We start from the raw sequence: 21,456 nt of genomic DNA, 5'->3' as shown, positions 1-21,456 counted from the left end.
GACGGACAGGGGCTCGCATGCGGGCGCGTCCTGCGATGCGAGTCCCAGCCCCGTCAGCAGCAGAAGGTAAGGGGACCATGCGCTCATGGCCAGAGTGTGTGGCCAGAGTGCATAATGTTACATTTGCACTTGTAATTGTATACACCCTTTTTAATCTATTGAGCTCCACACTGGGTTTTACCAGGATCTCTGTTTCCCTGCATCCTTATTGCTACATTTTAAATATTATGTATGTACTTTTGCACTTCTTTATTGACTTATTTACTGACTTGATACAGACTGATCTTGGCTGACTTGACTAGACTGACTAGACAGACTTCACCCCATTTGTAGCTTATCAGGTTTTGACGTTCACCTGTGGGGCAGTGGACTTGTGGATGCGTGGTAGGCTTTAGGCCTCCTCAGGACACCAGACACTCTCTCTCAGGACTGGACTGGACTGAATCTCAGCAAAGACTCAAAGAGAGCCTGAACTAGCTCCACCCAGGGTTTATATGGGGGAGACTCAGGAGGGGTCCCATAGGTCACCCTATAGGTCACATGGTCATTGGTAACTTCCTTGGTTACAACACATAGCAACATTACTTAAAGGTATATAACAATATATGTACATTACATTGAATAACATAGGCACTTAGTACTATTTTATGGAACATAGGTAAAGGGGGGGGGGGGGGGCAGGGGTCACTGAATGGAGTACAGGGGTGCAACTCCTGTACTGGGCCACCACACATGGCCAAATAAAAGTAACAAGATTGGACAGGTTTTTTTTTCCCCTTTAAATCCTTTCACACCTTATGCTAATTTTCCACTTGTTTTTTTTCTGGCAGTTTTTGGAAAATTGCCACTGAAGTTTTTGAGCCAAAGCCAGAAGTGTATTCAAAAGGAATAGGACATATAAAGGAAGGACTTATACTTCTCCTCCCTTATCGATCCACTTCGGACTTTGGCTAAAAAACTGCAGTGGCAGTTTTCCAAAAACTGCCAGAAAAAAAAACAAGTGGAAACTTAGCCTTATGGGATTGAATTAGAAAGTAACATGGTGCTGTGCACCCCAATGATATTATTAGGTACTTACCATTAAATGTTTTTCTTATTGGGTTCATAGAGGGGCATAAATTATACCTTTTATTATGTATGGGATGTTTCTCCTAGGATCACAATATGCTGTATGTTTTTTTGATCTGTTGAAGCCCTACATAATTTTATTTTTTTCCTAATGGTTTTCGCATCAATTTGGTAGCCTTGTGTTTGAGGAAGGAGTATGGCTTGTTTAGGTTCGACCAACACTTTTTTTTTATATGTAGTGCCAGCCTCCTTATCACAGGCCTTACACCCATGTTACTATGTCCCTAAGTGAATCCAAAGAGGAAAGAATTTTATGGTAGGTACACAAAATCTAATTGTTTTTATGAAGAGTATTTTTTTTTTATCATAAGTGAACTTAACCCATTAGTGTCTGTAATTATAACTTTTAGGAAACAAAAAACTTTAAATAAAAGAAATACAAAATGGAGGGTCATCATATTTTGACCCCCCAGACCACTATAATTGTGTTCCAGATGATTATAAGGTGACTGCAGCCATACCTTTACTGCTGTTTGTTCTTCTTTTCTTACTGATAAAAACCTTTTATCCAAAAGTCAGGCACAGTCGGATAGGCGTGGCTTGGGGTTCACCAAGCCCCGCCGCCGCCACGCCTATACTGCCTTCCAGCGCTGGGACCGCTGTGTCTTACTACACATACATCCACAGCGCATGTGCCCGTCCCATCGGCTCTAACGTGCCCGCGATGTTGCGTCCTGAGTTGACAGAGCGAGTGCTCGCTCCCGATATCTGTGCGCTCAGTGCGAATGTGTTGTACTAGAGGCAGGCGCTCGTCCGCTCACTGCCTCTAGTACAGCACATGCGCACAGATGTCGGGAGTGTCAACTCAGGACGCAGCAGCGTGCGCACGTTAGAGCCAACAGGAGGGGCGCATGCGCTGTGGATGCACTGTGTAGTAAGACACCGCGGTCCCAGCGCTGGAAGGCAGGATAGGCATGGTGGAACCCCAAGCCACGCCTATCTGACTGCCTGACTTTTTGATAAAAGGTTTTTATTAGTAAAAAAAAAAAAGAAGAACAAACAGCAATAAAGGTATGACTGGTCAAAATATGGTATGACTGGGTGGTCAAAATATGATGACAGTTGCGCTTTAATGTGGTGTCTAGAGGAAAAATTGTTTAGATCACATTTATTTTAGGAAATAGATGAAATGGAGCAAATTGTGGGGCAAATCAAGGCTTGTTGAAAATGTGCAAAATGTATTAAGAAATTTGTACCTCTCTGTGATGTTTGGCACAAATCACTCCAACTATATCCAAGCTGCAACATTTCATCTCAAGATCAACAAAGAAAAACGGGGAAGTGTCATCCACTTGGTAATAGGGCCTTTACCATTTACTAAAACAAAGTAAAGGAGGCTATGGGAAGCCAATAAACACAAACACACTGAATATGTAAGATAATGCCTAGTCGTCACTTCTCTTTAATTCTGCAGTAAATACATGCTTTGGAATCATTTGATAACAAAGGTTTATTCGGACCTTATTCATTGCATCAATAGTTAAAACTCTTCAAGACAGCAACTTCTGTCTCTGTAACTACATGTTTGAAGCAATTTAATGAAAGTTTTGTGTTTTAAAAACAGCAGTCACATTTCTTGTTATACCTGTTTCAGGCACAGAATGCCAGTAAGGACACCATACTACATCTCATCCAGGCTGTGAAGAAGGTATGCAGCTATTGAGTGTTGTGTAAGAGCTATGCAAGGACATTATATAGTATTCAGGAAGGTTAGTATATAGTCATTTCAGGCAGAAAAACAAAAAAAATCAGCTTTTGGCTACTTTAGTGCAGCTCTACAAGTCTTTCTCGTTTCACAATTGTAAATTGTGCTGTTTGACAGATCTGTCAGACAATAATCTGGTTGGTTGTCCACTAGTTGGCTAATGCCTCTTTTACTATAGGGTGACTCAATTTATGGAATCACCAGTGTCTTTAATGTAGGAAACAGATATCAATGAACATTTCTACAGTTTAATGCAGATTTCTTCAGATTTTTTTTTATAGACTTGCAATGCCCTATATGGATCTTTAGGCTTGTCAGCCTTTTTTCCAGCAGATCAAAGCAATAGTCTTCTAAAGAATTTGCCACAAAATGAAAGGACGACATGCTTTGCTCTGTCGAAATCATTTTACTATTATATACTAGTTATAAAGCCACTTCACACTGCTCACTTATAGTCATCTGGGTGGACTGCAGTAGTGGGTAGTTAGTGCCCTCCCTATTAGCATGCCCACTCTGCCGTCTTATTGACGTCCCATTTGGCACAGCTAATGCTGACTTCACGGGACAACCAGGATGTCGAGTAAGGCATTGTGGAGTGCTATCACCATGACTAGTCACCACCACTCAGATTGGTGAGCCGCAGAATTATAACTTCTTTAATTCCTAATAGTAAAATGAGCATTTTTTAACAGAGGCGGCTCTGCAAAGGCGTTCACAAGTATGAACTATGACAATAGTTTTGGTTATATAGTAGCTCAACTTTGGAATTAACTTTTTACCAGCTTTAAGGAAATTCCTATTTAACGGCTACATAGTCAATTTTATGACAACATTGGTTTAAGAACTAAGCCAACTGAAGCATGCACAGATGTCATATATTGCTATATTTTTTATTTGTTGCTCTTTATGATACAGTGCAGTAATAATTTACTTTATTTCAGGGTAATGTATCAACAGCATACAAGATCACTCTAATGGATGTAGGCCTAGTAATTGAATACCTTATGGGTGGAACATTTCGGAGCAATTACACCAAAAAACGCTTCAGAGTGATGTACAAGCTTTTAAACCAGGTACTGGTAGGATAGGGAAATATGTAATCGATATTTAACACCTTATGAATTATTTCTACCAGGGCAAAGCATTCATGTTGTGCATTTAAAGTTATCAACTTGTACTTTTCTAATATGGTAAAATTAAAAAATTTGGACAAACCTGCCATCGGTCCCCACCTCAACCATTTCAGTAATGCTGATCACTGCTTTACGGTCCCCATCTTGAAATACAGGAAATGCCCACTGAGTCAATAATTGACTGCATCGATGACCCCGTTGCCAGTAACTAGCTAAACTGGTATTTTATCAATGAGGTCCTGTAAGCGAGATGAGTGTGGACCTGGGCATCACTGGAATGGCAGTAGTTAAGAATCGGTGAGGAGAGTATGTATTATTTAACCCTCTCTGACATGTGTTTTTTTTCTTTCCATACAAAGTCTTTAATGCAGTGATGTGACAAGAGTAAAAAAAATATTGTATTTTTATTAAACAAATTTCAATATAGCAATAAATCCATAACCATAAATAAAAGTGCATATCACAAAATAAATAGTATTTCAAGAGATACAGGAAGAAGCCACAAAGCTTCGGTAAGCAGGTCAGGAACACATCAGGGTGGTTTTGATGGCAAAAAAGATGGATAAATATGGAGAAAAGCTTTAACAAAAAAGCCAACATAAAACATAAATAATACACAACATGAAAAAAAAACAAAGAAAGAACAAGAAGGGGGAACATGTGGAGAAGAGAGGGGAGGGGAAAAGGGGCTTGAAGAGGTAGGGAGTTCTGGGAGGTCGCCAGTCAATATAGTGGTCCCAAGGTTCCCACACAGAAATATTAAAGTTTGGAGAACAAATGCTTAGGCAATATTTTAACGTAAATTGAAATTAAAAAAAATTATATGCAGCGGAAATTTAAAAAAGAAAAAAAAAATTAGCATGAATTTAAAAAACATTAAAAAATAATAATATGAAATTACTGCGAAATTTCTTTAAACCTATAACATTTTCTCTTTAAACTAATTTTTTAGAATACTGGTCCAAAGAATTCAATCAGTTCCTCTACAAGTAATGAAATCTTTCACAGACCACAGGGAAGAGAAAGAACAAGGCACAAACACTTTCTTCAAACCGCTCAGCCCTACAAACCAAAGGTACAATAAAGTATTAGATCAATGAAAATAGGAACATTTTCAGTTGTTGAGAGGGATAAATATTTGTCTCGGATGACTGCAGATCAATGCTGATCCTAGTCTAGCAGAATAACACAGCTCATATCCATGTAATCTTTTCGACAGGATGGTGTATATGATAAAGAAAACCCACAAAAACAATGGAAAGCTGGAAACCTCAAAAGTGAAGAGGATAATGGAAGGCCTTTTCATTATCCATATAATGATCTTCTGGTCTGGGCAGTGCTGATGAAGAGACAGAAGATGGCACTTTTCTTCTGGCAACGTGGAGAAGAATCCATGGCTAAAGCTCTGGTTGCGAGATGTCTTTATCGAGCAATGTCCCATGAGGCTCGACAGTGGGATATCTTTGACGACACTCCAGGAAAGCTAAAGGCCTATTCCAAGTATATATTACAAATATACTATAGTCATTTTGCAAGTGCATGTCTATTGTGAAGTAGTCCATAATTGTCAATTTAATGTATGAATACATTGGTGTAGGTATAGGGTGTGCAGAGGTAGCAGTCCCACAGGGGCCCTGGAGCCTAAGAGGGTCCCAAAGCACATCTGCCCCATAAGAGACCAGTATTATAATTGGCACATTGGGGCCCTATTGCAGATTCTGCATCGGGGCCCACAAGCTACAAGTTATGTCTCTATATGTGTATATACGTATATATTTTTTTCATTGTGTGTATATTTTTATACTCGTTTCTTTCAACTCAATTTAGAGAATTTGGAAACCTTGCAGAAGAACTCCTGGATAAAGCCTACAAACAAAATGAAATAATGGCAATGAAGTTACTAACATATCAGTTGAGCAACTGGAGTCAATCCACTTGCCTTAAACTTGCTGTTACTGGAAAACTTAGAACAATTGTTTCCCATGCATGCACACAGAAGCTGCTGACAGATATGTGGATGGGGAGACTAAACATAAGGAAAAATCTTTGGCTTAAGGTAACTATTATGGTTAACTTGGAGTCTTTACCATACAGCAACATCAATATATAACCATGCCTAGAACAGCCTAAATGTGCCAGATAAGAAGATGTTACTGTAGAACAGCTCTAGTGTAGCTTATATTGGGAGGGACCAAAATAAGGGACTCTCCTCTATTATATCCATATGCTCTTTCATTTTTTTTAAAGGGGTTATCCAGGAAGAGAAAAACAGAGCTAATTTCTTATAAAAATATGTCTGTCCCCAGGTTGTGTGTGGTATTACAACTTGGCTCCATTCATTTCAATGGAACTGGGATGCAAAGCCACAACCAACCTGGAGACAGATGAGGAGTGGTTTCTAATTTCTGCTGTTCTCCACATCGTGGTCCTCCTGTTTTGATATAGGGAAGTCCCTGTTTTGATATAGGGAAGTACTGCCTGTTGTGAATCTTTACTTTGGGCAGTTATTGGTTGAGTAGGCACTGTCATAGTCTGCCAACTTTTCAAAGGGGAATAAAAATAACATACACGCTCTCTATTGATCAAGTAATTTTTACATTTTCTTTTCCCTGTAACATTTCAAAAACCATAACTTTGTTATTTTTTATCCTTGTAGATTGGATTGTTTTTAGCAGGACAATTTGTATTTTTAGTAAAACCATATTGGGGTACACATATTTTATTACCTTTTATTATTATTTGGTTCGTGGTGCAAAATAACAGCAAATCCACTATTGTTTGTTTACATTGTTTTTGTTCTCAATGGCCCAGATTTATCAAACTGTCTGATTCTCCAACAGCAACCAATCACAGTTCAGCTTCCACTTTACCAGAGCTTGTTAGCTGAGCTGTGATTGGTTGTTGTGAGAAAATACCTCTATTTTTTCTCTCACACAGTTTGATAAATCTGGGCCAATGTTTACCGTGTGGTAAAATTAAGTTGTTCAAGTAAACCTGTCATTCAAGGTAACTCAGATGTATGTGGGCTTCCTGTCCTGGGGAAGGAGGCAGACTTCCAAGCCTAGGCCTGTACAAACAGGGCTTGCAGAGACACTTGAACAATTAGATGCCTTACTGCCAAACTTGTCAACATAGGCACACAAGAATGGTGAAACCGTTCATCCTAAGAGGGAGGCACCAAACATAACTAGTAGGGGTGTGAATCGCCAAGAATTTGGCGATACCATTCAAATCGCGATACCAGTGTGGCGATTCGATATATCCCGATATATTGCGATACCGTCCAGGTGACGATACATCGCGATATATCCCGATTCTGTCTAAAAAACAATGTCTTTTACACTTTTATTAAAACTTTATTAGTCTTTTAGGAATCATTAGATACCTCAAACAGATGAATAGAGTTCTATTGAACTCCATTGATCTGAGATCCATTGATAGAGCCTGGTCCAGCCAGGCTCTATCAATGACAGAGCCACGGAGAGCAGGGAAGCAGAGGTAAGCCCTCCGGCTACCTCCACAGTGGATCGCCTGCCCACGATCGCGCTGCGGGGAGGCGATTCACCCCACTAGCCCACCAGGGAGCATTCACAGATCCCTTTAGACGCCGCTGTCAGCGGCGATCTAAAGGGTTAATAGCCAGCCGCAGTGATCGCCGCATGCTGGCTATTAGTGGCGGCCCCCGGCTACTGAGAACAGCAGGGGGCTGCAGAGTATGGAGCAGGCAGGAGTCCGGAGCCCGCTCCATACACACTGCAGAGCACCGCATGCTGGATATTAGCGGCGGTGATGCATCAGCAGCCCCCAGTTACTGAAATCAGCCGGGGGTCGCAGAGTACGGAGCGGGCACGAGTCGGAGCCCGCTCCATACACCCAGAGCGCCACCACGTCAGATCCGGCCTGCCCGGCTCCACAGATGTGGAACTTGTATCTCCTGATGCCCGGGACATGCTGTTCCGGGCGTCAGGAGATACAAATTCCACATCCCTAAAAGGATCGATTCAAAAATATTTTGAATCGATTCAGTATGCCAAGTGAAAAATCGAGATAATCGCGCGAATCAATTTTTTCTTACATCCCTAATAACTAGTAGAGATTATAGAGTACAGATTGCAAACAGACGGGTTTCTACTCTTGGGCTGATGTCCTCATCACTTCAGCCTCTTAGTTAAGCATCTTCAATGCTCACAACTTGAGTAGCTCGCCATCACTTACTGACTCTTGTAGAGCTGTAAACTACAGCCATCCTCTCTGTTAGCTAGAACAGGAAGCCAATAAGAAGTATGCATTGGCAAAAAATTCATATTTTATGGTTGCTGTAAACCATAATATGACAAGAACGGCTCAGTTTGGCATTATCACAGTTAGAAACATTATTCATTGTTTATTAATTAATTGTTGAATCTGAGACAATTTTTTTTGCAATTTTGGCTTCAAAGTCTCTACAAATTGCACAAAGCTCTTGTTTGTGTGTTTTGTGACATAGTAGTACATGCGTTAGTGGTTGAGGTTTTTCTGGTTACTTTTTTGCAAATCAAATTATGTCTCTTTAAATTGTAATGTGGAGGTTTATGAAAGGAATGATGCAATAAACTGCCAGATTGCCAGACAAAAAGCAATTTTACATTTTGTAGCATGCTGCATTTTGAAGAGAATCCCACAGCCCTGTCAACATTTTAAAAAATTTTTACAATGTAAAAATGCCAGAAGAAATGCTGCAAACAATGTTAGGTCAGATGCATTGGGAGCAATACAAAACAAAACACTATGGAGGGAATGTATCAAGGGTGGTGTAGGAGAACGACTTTTCTTTATTGTGTGTGGTGGTAATGTGTACTGGTGCCAAATCTATGAAATGGTTGCATGGCACATGATAAATATGGTGCTAAAATAAAATATTGATATAGTGTACATTTCTTTGAAAATACACTTCAGTGCACTACTTTGGTTTCTTTTTTGCAACTTTTTCTACCACTTTTTAACCCTTTGCGACAATTTATGTGACTTTTTTTTACTAATGCTATCCACGCCCAGTTTTGAAAAACAGGTCAGGGCTGGTGTGGATTTGAGACAAATTGAGGGCTTTGAGACTTGTTCGATTTTTCAGAAAAAGGTCGCACATGCATGATAAACCCATGACCACTGCAAAAAAACAACTTGATTTTAACATACCTCTACATTCACAAAAGTCACAAAGTTGCAAAAAAAGTAACTGAAACAAATTACATTAAATTCCCCCCTACGAGAATGTCAGTGGAAAGGCGTAGTTAGGACAATATTACACAGGGCAATAATTGGTAGAATAAGCTGATATCACCCTGTGCATTAGGGTCACCCATCAGCGGAAGAATAGGCAAAGGCTTTTTTCTTGGCTGATCACATCATTTTTATTTTTTACTAAGAATTTTGTAAAATACACAGGTACAGATGACAAAAGCACTTCACATGCATCATGGCATAACAATTACAGTGTAGAATTACACATCAGCTAGTACCCGGAATAACCCAATTGATAATTGATCACATCATTTTAACTTCATTGGCTGCACATTCCCTATTACATGAATGATGGAAGCCATCATTGATTCCAATAGTTGAATTCAAGTTATCACTTACTATGGTTTTGATTTTCCATCATCCCTCAGTTACAATTCAGTTTATAAGGGCTCTATGGACATGAAAAAATAAATCTTATTGGGCTTAATTTACTGAAAGAATATTAGGAAACTGTTGTGCCAATGACTAATTTATGTTTTGTTTTTATCAGTACAGTGATTTTAATTTACCTTGTTTGATTTATTTTTTAGGTGATTTTAGGTATTTTTCTCCCTCCGATAATACCACTGTTGGGATACAAAAGTAAGGCACAAATGTCCCATGTCCCAGTGTCTCAGGATGCACATGAAATGATTCTAAATGAGGATCTGGAGGTGAAGTTCTCTGTAGAAGGAGGAGAAGGACGTATTGTGGTAAGATCTAAAAATGAGACTGTTCAGCCGGCATGCAGCCATTGGTATTTGTACATGTGCTGTAAATGAAACATATGTCATTCTGAAGGCAATTTCCACTCCAACTCATAGGCTGCTTAACCTGTTTGCAAAGCTGAATGATACTGTCAGCCATTAGGGTGCTCTTACACAGTGCAGTTTTTCTACATTATGACCACTCTACATCACAATACCAGGGTCATCTTCATTAACACCAATGTTGACTATTCATATATTTCAGAGTATTAAGAATGATGCCCAGTTGTTTGATGGATATGGAGGAAATGTTCATGATACTAGAATTGAAGCAAAACCTCGTCGTCTTCCACTGACACAGAAATATTTTGCATTTTACCATGCACCAATCGTGAAGTTCTGGTTTAACACGGTATTTTTTATGCTTTGTGCTATTTTCTATCATATCATATTAGAAAAACAGAATTTCTGCCATTCCTTCTCCTCTACTGCCTCCTCTTTGTGAGGCCCCATCACTGGCTATCTATTTCCCAGCGAAAACATTGCCTTATTCTCCCAATTCACTATTGTAGTAAAAGAAGACTAGAGATCTGTCAGTATTGCAGAGCAAAATGTCCATGATGTAGCTTCAGCCAACAGCTGTAGATCACACTAGAAAGGGGGATATTTAGAAAGATTTTATACAGACCAGTAAGATGCAGCTTATTTATATTGTATTTGCTTGTTTTTATTGTTTGTTCATATTATTTATCTAAATCCCTCTGCATTAGTACAGTAACCTGGAAGTTAATGGACCTAGAAAATGAATAATATACATTTTAATGAAAATAATAATAATAGGTTATTTTATTTATTCTTGTTCAAAAAAGGCAATTCATGTAAGCCTGTAATTGTGTTAGTCAGCTATAAGACCAGAAGCTGTTTATACTTTATGTGCAATTTACTATATATATATATTTTTTTAGATGGCATATCTGGCATTTTTAATGCTTTACACATATGTGGTTTTGGTTAAAATGGAAAGCATGCCTTCTGTGCAGGAATGGATTGTGTTCTCTTTTATAGTCACCACAGCTGTGGAGATAACAAGGGAGGTACGTACTATACAGACAAAGTTTCTTACCACTGTAACACTAGGACGGGGTTCATTTTGTACAAGAAACATATCTTATTCATACTGTACAAAATTACACTCTTCACTTAGGACAAAGTATAAGACCCCTGACACTATATGTCCCCTGACCTTGGTTGATATAATTTTTGAACAAACAAATAGTTCTAAAAATATTTGTTGACTTAATAAGTATACCCAACTGTAAAAATGCATTTCCTACCATTTTCTTTTTACATCTCCTATACTTGCCTAGGGAAAGATCTGTCAATCAGGGCCAGGGAGTGCCTCAATCACTTTCGATTCCCAGCTAAAGTTCTATCTGTGATCATATGATCGATGAGTGTATCTGTGATCAATATGTGCATCATAGATCACTCTGTTAAAGGGGTACTCCGGCCCTGAGACATGTTATCCCCTATCCTTTGGATAAGATGTCTGACCTGTGGGGGTCCCGCCACTGGGGGCCCCTGCAATCTTGCATTTGGCACACACCTCTTTGAGCTGCACGCAACGCTGCCAGCTCACAAACTGCCGGGTGCCGACTACGGGGCCGGAGTATAGTGACATCATGACTCCGCCCCTGTGTGAAGTCACCCGCCCCCGTCCCCGCTATGCAAATATACGGCCGTCACGCCCCCTCCCATGGACTTGCATAGCTGGGGCAGGGCGTGGCATCACACGGGGGCAGAGTCATGACGTCACGATACTCCGGCCCCGTGGTCGACTCCCGGCCGTTTGTGAGCTGGCAGCGCGGCATGCAGCTCAAAGAGGTGGGTGCCGAATGCTAGATTGCGGCAGGACCCCTGTGGTCAGACATCTTATCCCCTATCCTTTGGATAGGGGATAAGATGTCTTAGGGCCAGAGAACCCCTTTAAGGGTAAGTTATTCATACTGCCCATACTGTTCCAGCAGCATGGTACTAGTGACAGGTTCCCTTTAAAGAGGAACTGTGGCCTCTCCTGACCTGTCTGTCTTAGTAAATACTTCCCATGAATAGCAATTCTGGGTCATCTTTTCTTAAAGCTCTGTTTTGTGCCGTTTCTCTGTTATCCTTGCTATAAATGTTTGCATTTACAGTATCTCACATAAATGATTACACGCCTTTTTTGTAACTATTTTCTTCTATATTTTCATGTGACAGCACTAAAGACATGATTCTCTGCTATAATGTTAAGTAGTGAGTGCACAGTCTGTATAACAGTGTTTAATGTTGTGTCCCCTCAAGATAACTCAACACACTGCAAAGAATGTCTAAACCTTGGCAACAAAAGTGATACACCGTAGGAAGTGTATGTAGAGAGTTGGGTGCAGCTCACTTTTTCTATATATAGCCGAGGTTACTGAAATGGACTCTTTCACCCGGGGAGTATATATTAGAGAGAAAGCAAAACAAGGGATCTTTCAGTCCTCTAGGCTATATAGATATATTAGAAATAAATGTTAAAATCTCCAATGGATAACAGAATAACCAAGATAGATTGCTATATATCAGTATAATAGGTATACATTTAGTAATATGCTAGGTGATGTAGTCACATGGCCCTTGTGACTCACCACTGATTAATACAAATATTTAGATAATAAAATGATATAATGAATAAAAATAATATACAATAAAAGGTCTAAAATGCTGCTTATCATACATATAATATGTTTTAGGATGGGCTGGGGTCAATAGTACTTATACTTCTATTGATGTTGTGCCTCAGGTGTGGTATAGTCTCATTATAAGTTATTGGGCAACAGCAGTTGACCCTATATTTCTTATGCCTGCTTTAATAGAATCGTTAGTAGTATAATGGAAAATGAAAGTGGACTTTAACAGTTTATGTCCATAAAAGTTACTGGCAGGCTCCTCTGTTAGCCGCCGGAGTGATAGCAAATATATCCAGATAATAAACAGGGTAGATTTTACCCGTTCCTCCGTATTGGTGGTCAGTCGGCTTGTTATGTTGTAATTTGCTAGTCCGCACGTGCAACACTAGCTGTAGCAGATACGAAGGATTCCACTTTACTTTTCCATTATACTACTAACAATTCTATTAAAGGAGGTATAAGAAATATAGGTCCAACTGCTGTTGATTTATTCAAACAGAGACTATAAGTCCAGCATGCCCGATAATTTATAATTAGACTATGCCACACCTGTTAGATAAAATCAATAGAGGTATAAGGACTATTGACCTCAGCCCATCCTAAAACATATTATATGTATGATAAGCAGCATTTTAGACCTTTTATTGTATATTATTTTTATTCATTATATTATTTTATTGTCTAAATATTTGTATTAATCAGTGGGGAGTCACAAGGGCCATGTGACTGCATCACCTAGCATGTTATCATTTTTACATATCAATAAATGTATACCTATTATACTGATATATAGCAATCTATCTTGGTTCCTAAATTACACACACATCCTGTTATCCATTAGAGATTTTAACATTTATTTCTAACATATCTATATAGCCTAGAGGATTGAAATATCCCTTGCTTTGCATAAAAGTGATACACCCCTTTGTGGAAATGTCCAAATTGGGCCCAATAGCCATTTACCCTCCACAATGTCATTCAACTCATTAATGTTAAAATGTCTTAGGTGTGAATGGGGAGCAGGTGTCACACTAATACTGATCAATGGAATCAACGGAAGTTCCACCTCATGTCAAAAACTCTCTGAGGATCTAAAAAGAAGAATTGTTGCTCTACATAAAGTTGTCCTAGGCTATAAGAAGGTTGCTAAGACCCTAAAACTAAGCTGCAGCATGGTGGGCAAAACTATTTCACGGGAAAAGTTCTACTTAGAACAGACCTCATCATGGTTGACCAAAGAAGTGGAGTGCACGTAATCAGTGTCATATCCAGAGGTTGTCTTCGAGTGCTGCCAGCAATGCTGCAGAGGTTGAAGGAGTGGGGGTCAGCTTATCAGTGTTCAGACCATATGCCGCAAACTACATAAAATTGGTCTACATCGCTATCATCCCAGGAAGGAAGCCTCTTCTAATGATGATGCACAAGAAAGCCTGCAAAGAGTTTACTGAAGACAAGAAGACTAAGGACATGGATTACTGGACCAAGATAAACTTATTTGGTTTAGATAGTATCAAGAGTGTGTGGTGGCAACAAAGTGAGGAGAAGAAAGGCAAGTGTGTCTTGTCTACAGTCAAGCATGGTGATGGGAGTGTCATGAGTGCTGCTGGCACTGGGGAGCTACAGATCATTGGGGGAACCATGAATGCCAACATATACTGTGACATACTGAAGCAAAGCATGATCCCCTCTCTTTGGAGGGCCCCAGGATTTAAACATGATAATGGACTGGCCAAGCATGTCTCCATACCTTAACCCTATTGAGCATCTGTGGGGCATCCTCAAACAGAAAGTGAGAGAGCAAGGTTTCTTACATTTATTAGCTCTGTGATGTCGTCAAGGAGGAGTACAAGGACTCCACTTAGAGTTCTACTCACTTTTGTTGCCAATTTGTTCACACATTAAAGACTGTGTTGTTGAGTTATTTTGAGGGGACAGTGAAATTAAACACTGTTATAGAAGCTGTGCACTCACCAATTTACATTGTCATTTCTTCAGAGTTGTCTCATGAAAATATATAATAAAATATTTACAAACATATGAGTAGAGTGCTTACTTATGAGATATTGAGATATTGTATGAATGTATAACTAGACAATAACTGTTACCAGATGTGGACATATCTCTACACTCTCATGTCAGCTTTGATAGTGTCAGACAGTGTAGGGACAAGTCTCCAAATGGTGACATCCAGTTGGCTATTCATTAATACATTACTAGTAAGAATAACTCTATACATTTATAACAAAATACTTATACCAAAACAGTAATAATTCTCCCCTACAATGCATTGAATGGCATAGTCTACTAATGTTTGATCTTCTTACCACAACTGTTTTATAGTTATACTATGTTTACACTTGCTTTACAGTATATGTGCATACAGTTGATATAATCTAACATAATTCAGTTAATAAATCTCTTTTGGTCAAGCTTGATGCTTTTATTTACTTTCTGTGTTCTAGATCTTCATTTCAGAAGCTGGAAAAAGTAGTCAGAAACTTAAAATGTGGCTCTCCAGTTATTTCAATGTTAATGAGCTACTGGCAATATTGACCTTCTTCGTGGGGTTTGGTTTGAGATTTGGCTCTATAAGAAGTGCAGATGATTCCTCTGAGGACTTAGTGTTTGTCTCTGGAAGAATAATATACTGTCTGAACACTATATTTTGGTTTGCAAAGTTGTTGGACATATTAAATGTCAGTCAAGATGCTGGCCCATATGTTTTTATGATTGGAAAAATGGTAAGATTACAAATAGTTAGAGTTTATAAATAAGGCATTAGGTATATTCTGTCAGAAAATGTGATGCTGCTTTATCTAGTATAACAAAACTTCACCTTTTAAACAAAAATAAGAAAATCTTAAAATAACATATCATAACAAGGCAGATCTTGGTAAAAAAAAAAGTCAGTTGTATCATATGAGAGCCAACCTATTTGTCGTAGATCCTGAAAAAGTCGAAGATAAATGGATCGAACATCAGGGGGAAGTAGACGAAAGGGACCAAAGAGCTCTGCAGGGGCAGGACGTATTAGGAAACTTTTAAGGAAAAATTGAGCCAATAGCTGCACAGGAGGTCATTATGTCACAAAGAAAGGAAATTATTGACACTTATTTTTGTACAGCCCAGTAACATGCAGCAGCTTTGTTATTGCCTATTTTGTATAAGGGAACCTATCATCATGAAGATGCTATGTTATCAGCATCATGGTATAGAGAAGGAAGAGCTGAGCAGATTGAGATATACACTGATATTTGTCAGAAAAGATTCAGTAAAACTTGCAATTTATTGGTTAGACTCCATGCTCTTTGTATTCTAGGAGTCCAGTGGACAGTGTCACTCAGTGATAGTCCCACTAACTGGACTCCTAGACATGAAAAGATCAGACATTTTAATCAATAAGTTACAGATTGATATATATATATATATCAATCTGCTCAGCTCTTTTTGCTCTATTACATTATGCCAATAGATTACATAGCATTTTCATGGTGACAAGTTCCCTTTAAGTACCTATATCACACAAAGCACCTGGAAAATCTGCCACTAAAAGACCAAGGTGAAAGAAACTGAGTGAAATTATTATTTGTATGTATTTAAAATTAGGCAATGATGACAACTAATATGAGCATTTATTCTTACATATATGTTGTAGTGTAGCATATTCCGCCATGCTCTTGTTTTGCCATGTAATAATTTATTCTTTATTTTAGATAACAAGAATGATTTTTGTTGTGCTCATCATGGGAATAGTAGTGGTTTCCTATGGCGTGCCAAAACAGGCAATCCTTTATCCTAATGAAGAACCTTCTTGGTCCCTTGCTAAGGCTGTAGTATTTCGTCCATACTGGATGACTTTTGGTGAAATGTTTGCATATGAAATAGATGGTAAGCTAAGCAGCAATTACACTTTACTGCACATGCATTCTTTGTATATATAAGAAATGTACAAGATGAAAACAAAACAGACACTAAAGACATTTTGAGACATTTTAAGAGCAATTCCACATTCTGCAATACAACGGAGCAGGAAAGGGACGAAATAGGAGAGGGTAAATGAGAAGTGAGAATAGGAGGCGAGAAAGTAAAAAGGATAAAAAGAAACAAGAAGGTAGAAAAATTGAAAAATAAATGCAGCCAAGCAGAGAGAGAAAGGGACACCAGAACACTCCTGAAAAAAGAAGAAGAAAGCCAGAGCGGAAGAGAAGGTGACTCTCGGAATAAGTCCCAGGGAGACCAAGTCTTCCAACAAATTTGGGTTACCCTTGTCAGTAGAGACAATTTCCTCTATCCTGTGGGTCTGATATAAGAGCCTCCACAAACTAAAGCTTGGTGGGAAATCTGGAATACTTCCAATATTGTAAGACTAAATGTCTAGCAGTGCCTAAAAAGTGACACAGAAGACCCTGTTTGGCACTAGTAGTAATGATAAGAGTACAATCTGCAGGTGCAAACCTTATTATATAGATCAAACACTGCAGTCCAGGAAGGACAGAGCAGAGGACAGTGCCATCAGATATGTAGATAGGAGCCAATTGTAGAGACAGTCTAAAAACAGAAGCGAGAGCGCTCCATAGTGTAATAAAAGAGATGCAAAGGTTATAAAAAGGAAGGCATGAACGCCGCTCACCCCCAAAGTGTTGTGAAACCAACATACACAACAATGATAACACACTTCGATATAGATGAGTTGTCCGCTGCCCTCCGGCTGCAATTGTTATCAAGGAGAGGAATGGCTTCAAACGGAACGCGGACTCAACGAGGCGCAGGATAGACTCATGGAACAGCCAGGTAGCATAAAAGAAGGTTTATTCCCAAGATGCAACGTTTCACTGCGATTGTGCAGCTTCATCAGGCATGACAAGAAAAGGTAAGGTGCTTATTTATAGGAGTAAACAATTAACCCTCGCATTACCAGTGTAGTATGGGGAACATTACCATTGGAGCATTGCTAAAATATATTAAAAGCTACATAATTCTAGCATATAATTTCAGTTTACAATGAACATTAACATACCAAAATGATGTGAATAAGCAATATATAAAATATGCTATGAAAAGAAAAAATAAAATTAAAAATGTTTTAATAATAATAAATATATATGCACCTTGTGCAAAAAGCCACAAGCATGTAACCAAAATAAGTGTCAAAAAACGAAACGCTCAATGCAAAAAAACTACCGAAAATCCACATCGCATCCAGCGCTCCAGGGTTTAGCAGACGTTCTCCGTGGTCTCATTCAAACCATGCGGTGCTAATGTAGACATCTTAAATATCCAGAATCACTCACGATTAATGAGTCGTTGGTAACAGTTTGGAATGCCCTCAGGTATTGTTTCCAAGATGATCAATCGTAAAGATGAAATATAATTTTTGTGAATTAAAGGGGTACTCCGGTGAAAAACTTTTTTTTTTTTTTAAATCAACTGGTGCCAGAAAGTTAAACAGATTTGTAAATTACTTCCATTAAAAAATCTTAATCCTTCCTGTACTTATTAGCTGCTGAATACTACAATTCTTTTCCGTTTGAAACACAGAGCTGTCTGCTGACATCATGAGCACAGTGCTCTCTGCTGACATCTCTGTCCATTTTAGGAACTGTCCAGAGTAAAAGGAAATCCCCATAGCAAACATATGCTGTTCTGGACAGTTCCTAAAATGGACAGAGATGTCAGCAGAGAGCACTGTGCTCATGATGTCAGCAGACAGCTCTGTGTTTCAAAAAGAAAATAATTTCCGCTGTAGTATTCAGCAGCTAATAAGTACAGGAAGGATCAAAATTTTTTAATAGAAGTAATTTACAAATCTGTTTAACTTTCTGGCACCAGTTGATTTAAAAAAAATAAAAAAATTTAAAGTTTTTCACTGGAGTACCCCTTTAAAGAAAAGTGTCTAGAAACACTATGTAGTGCAAAGCCATTTTTAATATTAGATCTATGCTTGCACATCCTTGAACGCTCAGTCTGAATAGTGCATCCAATATATTGAAGGTGACAACTACAGGATAATAAATAGATTGCCTATTGAGTATCGCAATTCAAAGAATGAGTAATAGAGAACGTTCTTTTTGTTTGATATGACTCGAATCCATCCACATGGCCACCAATCATATTACAACATAAGCAACGTTTTTTGTTGCATGGAGAACGACCTTTTACCATAGATATTGGGGATAATTCAGTGTGATTACTCTTTTTTAATCTGTTTGGAGCTAAAATGTTCTGTAAATTTTTAGATCTCCTGAAAGTTACATCGGGAGTACTCGGCACTATATACTTCAGTATTGGATCATTCAGAATAATGTGCCAGTTACGTTTAAGAATAATTTTTATTTCCTTTACCCCACAATTATAATTTGTAATAAAATTATATTTAAACCTATTTTCGTTATTTTTATGTTTATTTTTATTTCTATTTTTATCTTTCATTTCATTTCCTTTTTTTTTATTTTATTTTTTTTTTTTTTAGGATTAAACAAATCAGTTTGTTTAATGTCATTTACATTGTGATAGGTTTTAGTCAGTATCCCCTCTGGATAACCCTTGGCTGAAAAGAGTTCCCTGAGAATGGCCGTCTGAGTATAAAAATCTGAATCCAAAGTGCAATTTTTGGGTATTCTGATATACTGCCCATAGGGAACGCCTTTCAGCCAGTTGGGATAATGGGCACTATTGTAATCAAGGAAGCTATTAACATCCACGGATTTACAATAAAATTTTATAAAATAAAACAATAAAAATTTATAAATTAAAAAAAAAAATCCACGGATTTGAAGTGGGTCTTAGTGAGCATAGAACCTGCTTTTTTCTGAATTTCTAGGTCCAAAATTTTAATATTTTCTGTGGAAAAATGAAGTGTAAATTGAAGCCCCAAGTAGTGGAATTGAGATAGTTTACAAATTGTATTTAAGTTCCTGTGCAAAAAAAAAAAAAAATCATCAATAAAGTGATGAAAAAATGTGATTTATGGAGAAAAGGTCAGAGACTGTGCTAAGTGGAGGGCTTCAAAAGACCCCATAAGTAAGTTTGCATAACTTGGGGCAAAGCGCGTCCCCATAGCACAGCCTCTGATCTGTTGATATACTGTACCGGAAAAAGAAAATACAATGGGGGAGATTTATCAAAACCTGTGCAAAGGGAAAGTTGCCCAGTTGCCCATAGCAACCAATCAGATAATTTCTTTCATTTTGCAGAGGCCTTGTTAAAAATGAAAGAAGCGATCTGATTGGTTGCTATGGGCAACTGGGCAACTTTTCCCCTGGACAGGTTTGGATGAATCTCCCCCATTGTGTTTAAAAAGAAATGCAATAGACTGTAAAAGAAAGGATGCTTGGTTGGAATGAAGGGTTGAATCCTTCAAAATATATTCCTGGATTACCGTTAGACCTAAATCAGTGTTAAAGGGATTGTCCAGGAAAAAACTTTTTTATATATATCAACTGGCTCCAGAAAGTTTAACAGATTTGTAAATTACTTGTATTAAAAAATCTTAATCCTTTCAGTACTTATGAGCTTCTGAAGTTAAGGTTGTTCTTTTCTGTCTAAGTGCTCTCTGATGACACTTGTCTCGGGAACTGTCCAGAGTAGAAGCAAATCCCCATAGCAAACCTCTTCTACTCTGTGCAGTTCCCCAGACAAGCAGAGATGTCAGCAGAGAGCACTGTTACCAGACAGAAAAGAACAAATCAACTTCAACAGCTGATAATTATTGGAAGGATAAAGATTTTTTAATAGAAGTAATTTACAAATCTGTTTAACTTTCTGGAGCCGGTTGAAGGAAAAGGTTTTTTTTTCCTGGAATACCCCTTTTAATATTGGAATATAAAGAACAAACATCAAGGGTTAAAAAAGGAAAAAGATGGTGGTAAGCAAATAATATGAAGTTCTGAAATTAGTTGGGTGGAATCTTTTAAATATGAAGGTAACTGTAAAACATAAGACTGTAAAAATTAATCAACATAATAGGATAAATTAGCAGTTATAAATGAAATTCCTGAAGTAATAGGACGGCCGGGGGGGATAAACTGAACATTAATGAAGTTTTGGTAAATAATAAACATTGGGGAGAGAATAATGTTTAATTGCAAGGAGATCTAAAACTTTAAAGAACATTTTAGCTCCCAACTCCCCCAATATCTATGGTAAAAGGTTTTTCTCCATGCAACAAAAAACGTTGCTTATGTTGTAATATGATTGGTGGCCATGTGGATGGATTCGAGTCATATCAAACAAAAAGAACGTTCTCTATTACTCATTCTTTGAATTGCGATACTCAATAGGCAGTCTATTTATTATCCTGTACTTGTCACCTTCAATATATTGTCGCACTATATTGGACGCACTATTCAGACTGTGCATTCACAGATGTGCAAGCATAGATCTAATATTAAAAATGGCTTTGCACTACATAGTGTTTCTAGACATTGTTCTTCAATTCACAAAAATGTTATTTCATCTTTACGATTGATCATCTTGGAAACCATACCTGAGGGCATTCCAAACCGTTACCAACGACTCATTAATCGTGAGTCATTCTGGATATTTAAGATGTCTACATTAGTACCGCATGGTTTGAATGAGATCATGGAGAACGTCTGCTAAACCCTGGAGCGCTGGATGCGACATTGCGGCTTTTCAGACGTTTTTTTTTGCATTGAGCGTTTTGTTTTTTGACACTTGTTTTGGTTACATGCTTGTGGCTTTTTGCATAAGGTGCATATATATTTATTATTATTTTCATTTTTTTTCTTTTTTTTTTCTTTTCATAGCATATTTTATATGCAGCTTTTAATATATTTAAGCAATGCTCTAATGTT

General features: G+C 38.1%; 1 protein-coding gene across 1 annotated transcript in view; it reads left to right on the top strand.

Annotated features, from left to right (window-relative positions):
• LOC130367398 (transient receptor potential cation channel subfamily M member 7-like) overlaps positions 1-21,456 on the top strand; it is a 141,721-nt gene that overhangs the window by 65,838 nt on the left and 54,427 nt on the right. Inside the window, 10 exon segments of the mRNA XM_056569817.1 lie at positions 2,723-2,776; positions 3,775-3,906; positions 4,919-5,041; positions 5,186-5,466; positions 5,794-6,022; positions 9,774-9,901; positions 10,113-10,341; positions 10,895-11,023; positions 15,103-15,381; positions 16,354-16,528. Coding sequence (XP_056425792.1) covers positions 2,723-2,776; positions 3,775-3,906; positions 4,919-5,041; positions 5,186-5,466; positions 5,794-6,022; positions 9,774-9,901; positions 10,113-10,341; positions 10,895-11,023; positions 15,103-15,381; positions 16,354-16,528 — 1,759 coding nt within the window.

Source organism: Hyla sarda, chromosome 4 (assembly GCF_029499605.1).
Source record: "Hyla sarda isolate aHylSar1 chromosome 4, aHylSar1.hap1, whole genome shotgun sequence".
Lineage (NCBI taxonomy): Eukaryota > Metazoa > Chordata > Amphibia > Anura > Hylidae > Hyla > Hyla sarda.
This window is presented reverse-complemented; position numbering and strand designations above follow the sequence as displayed.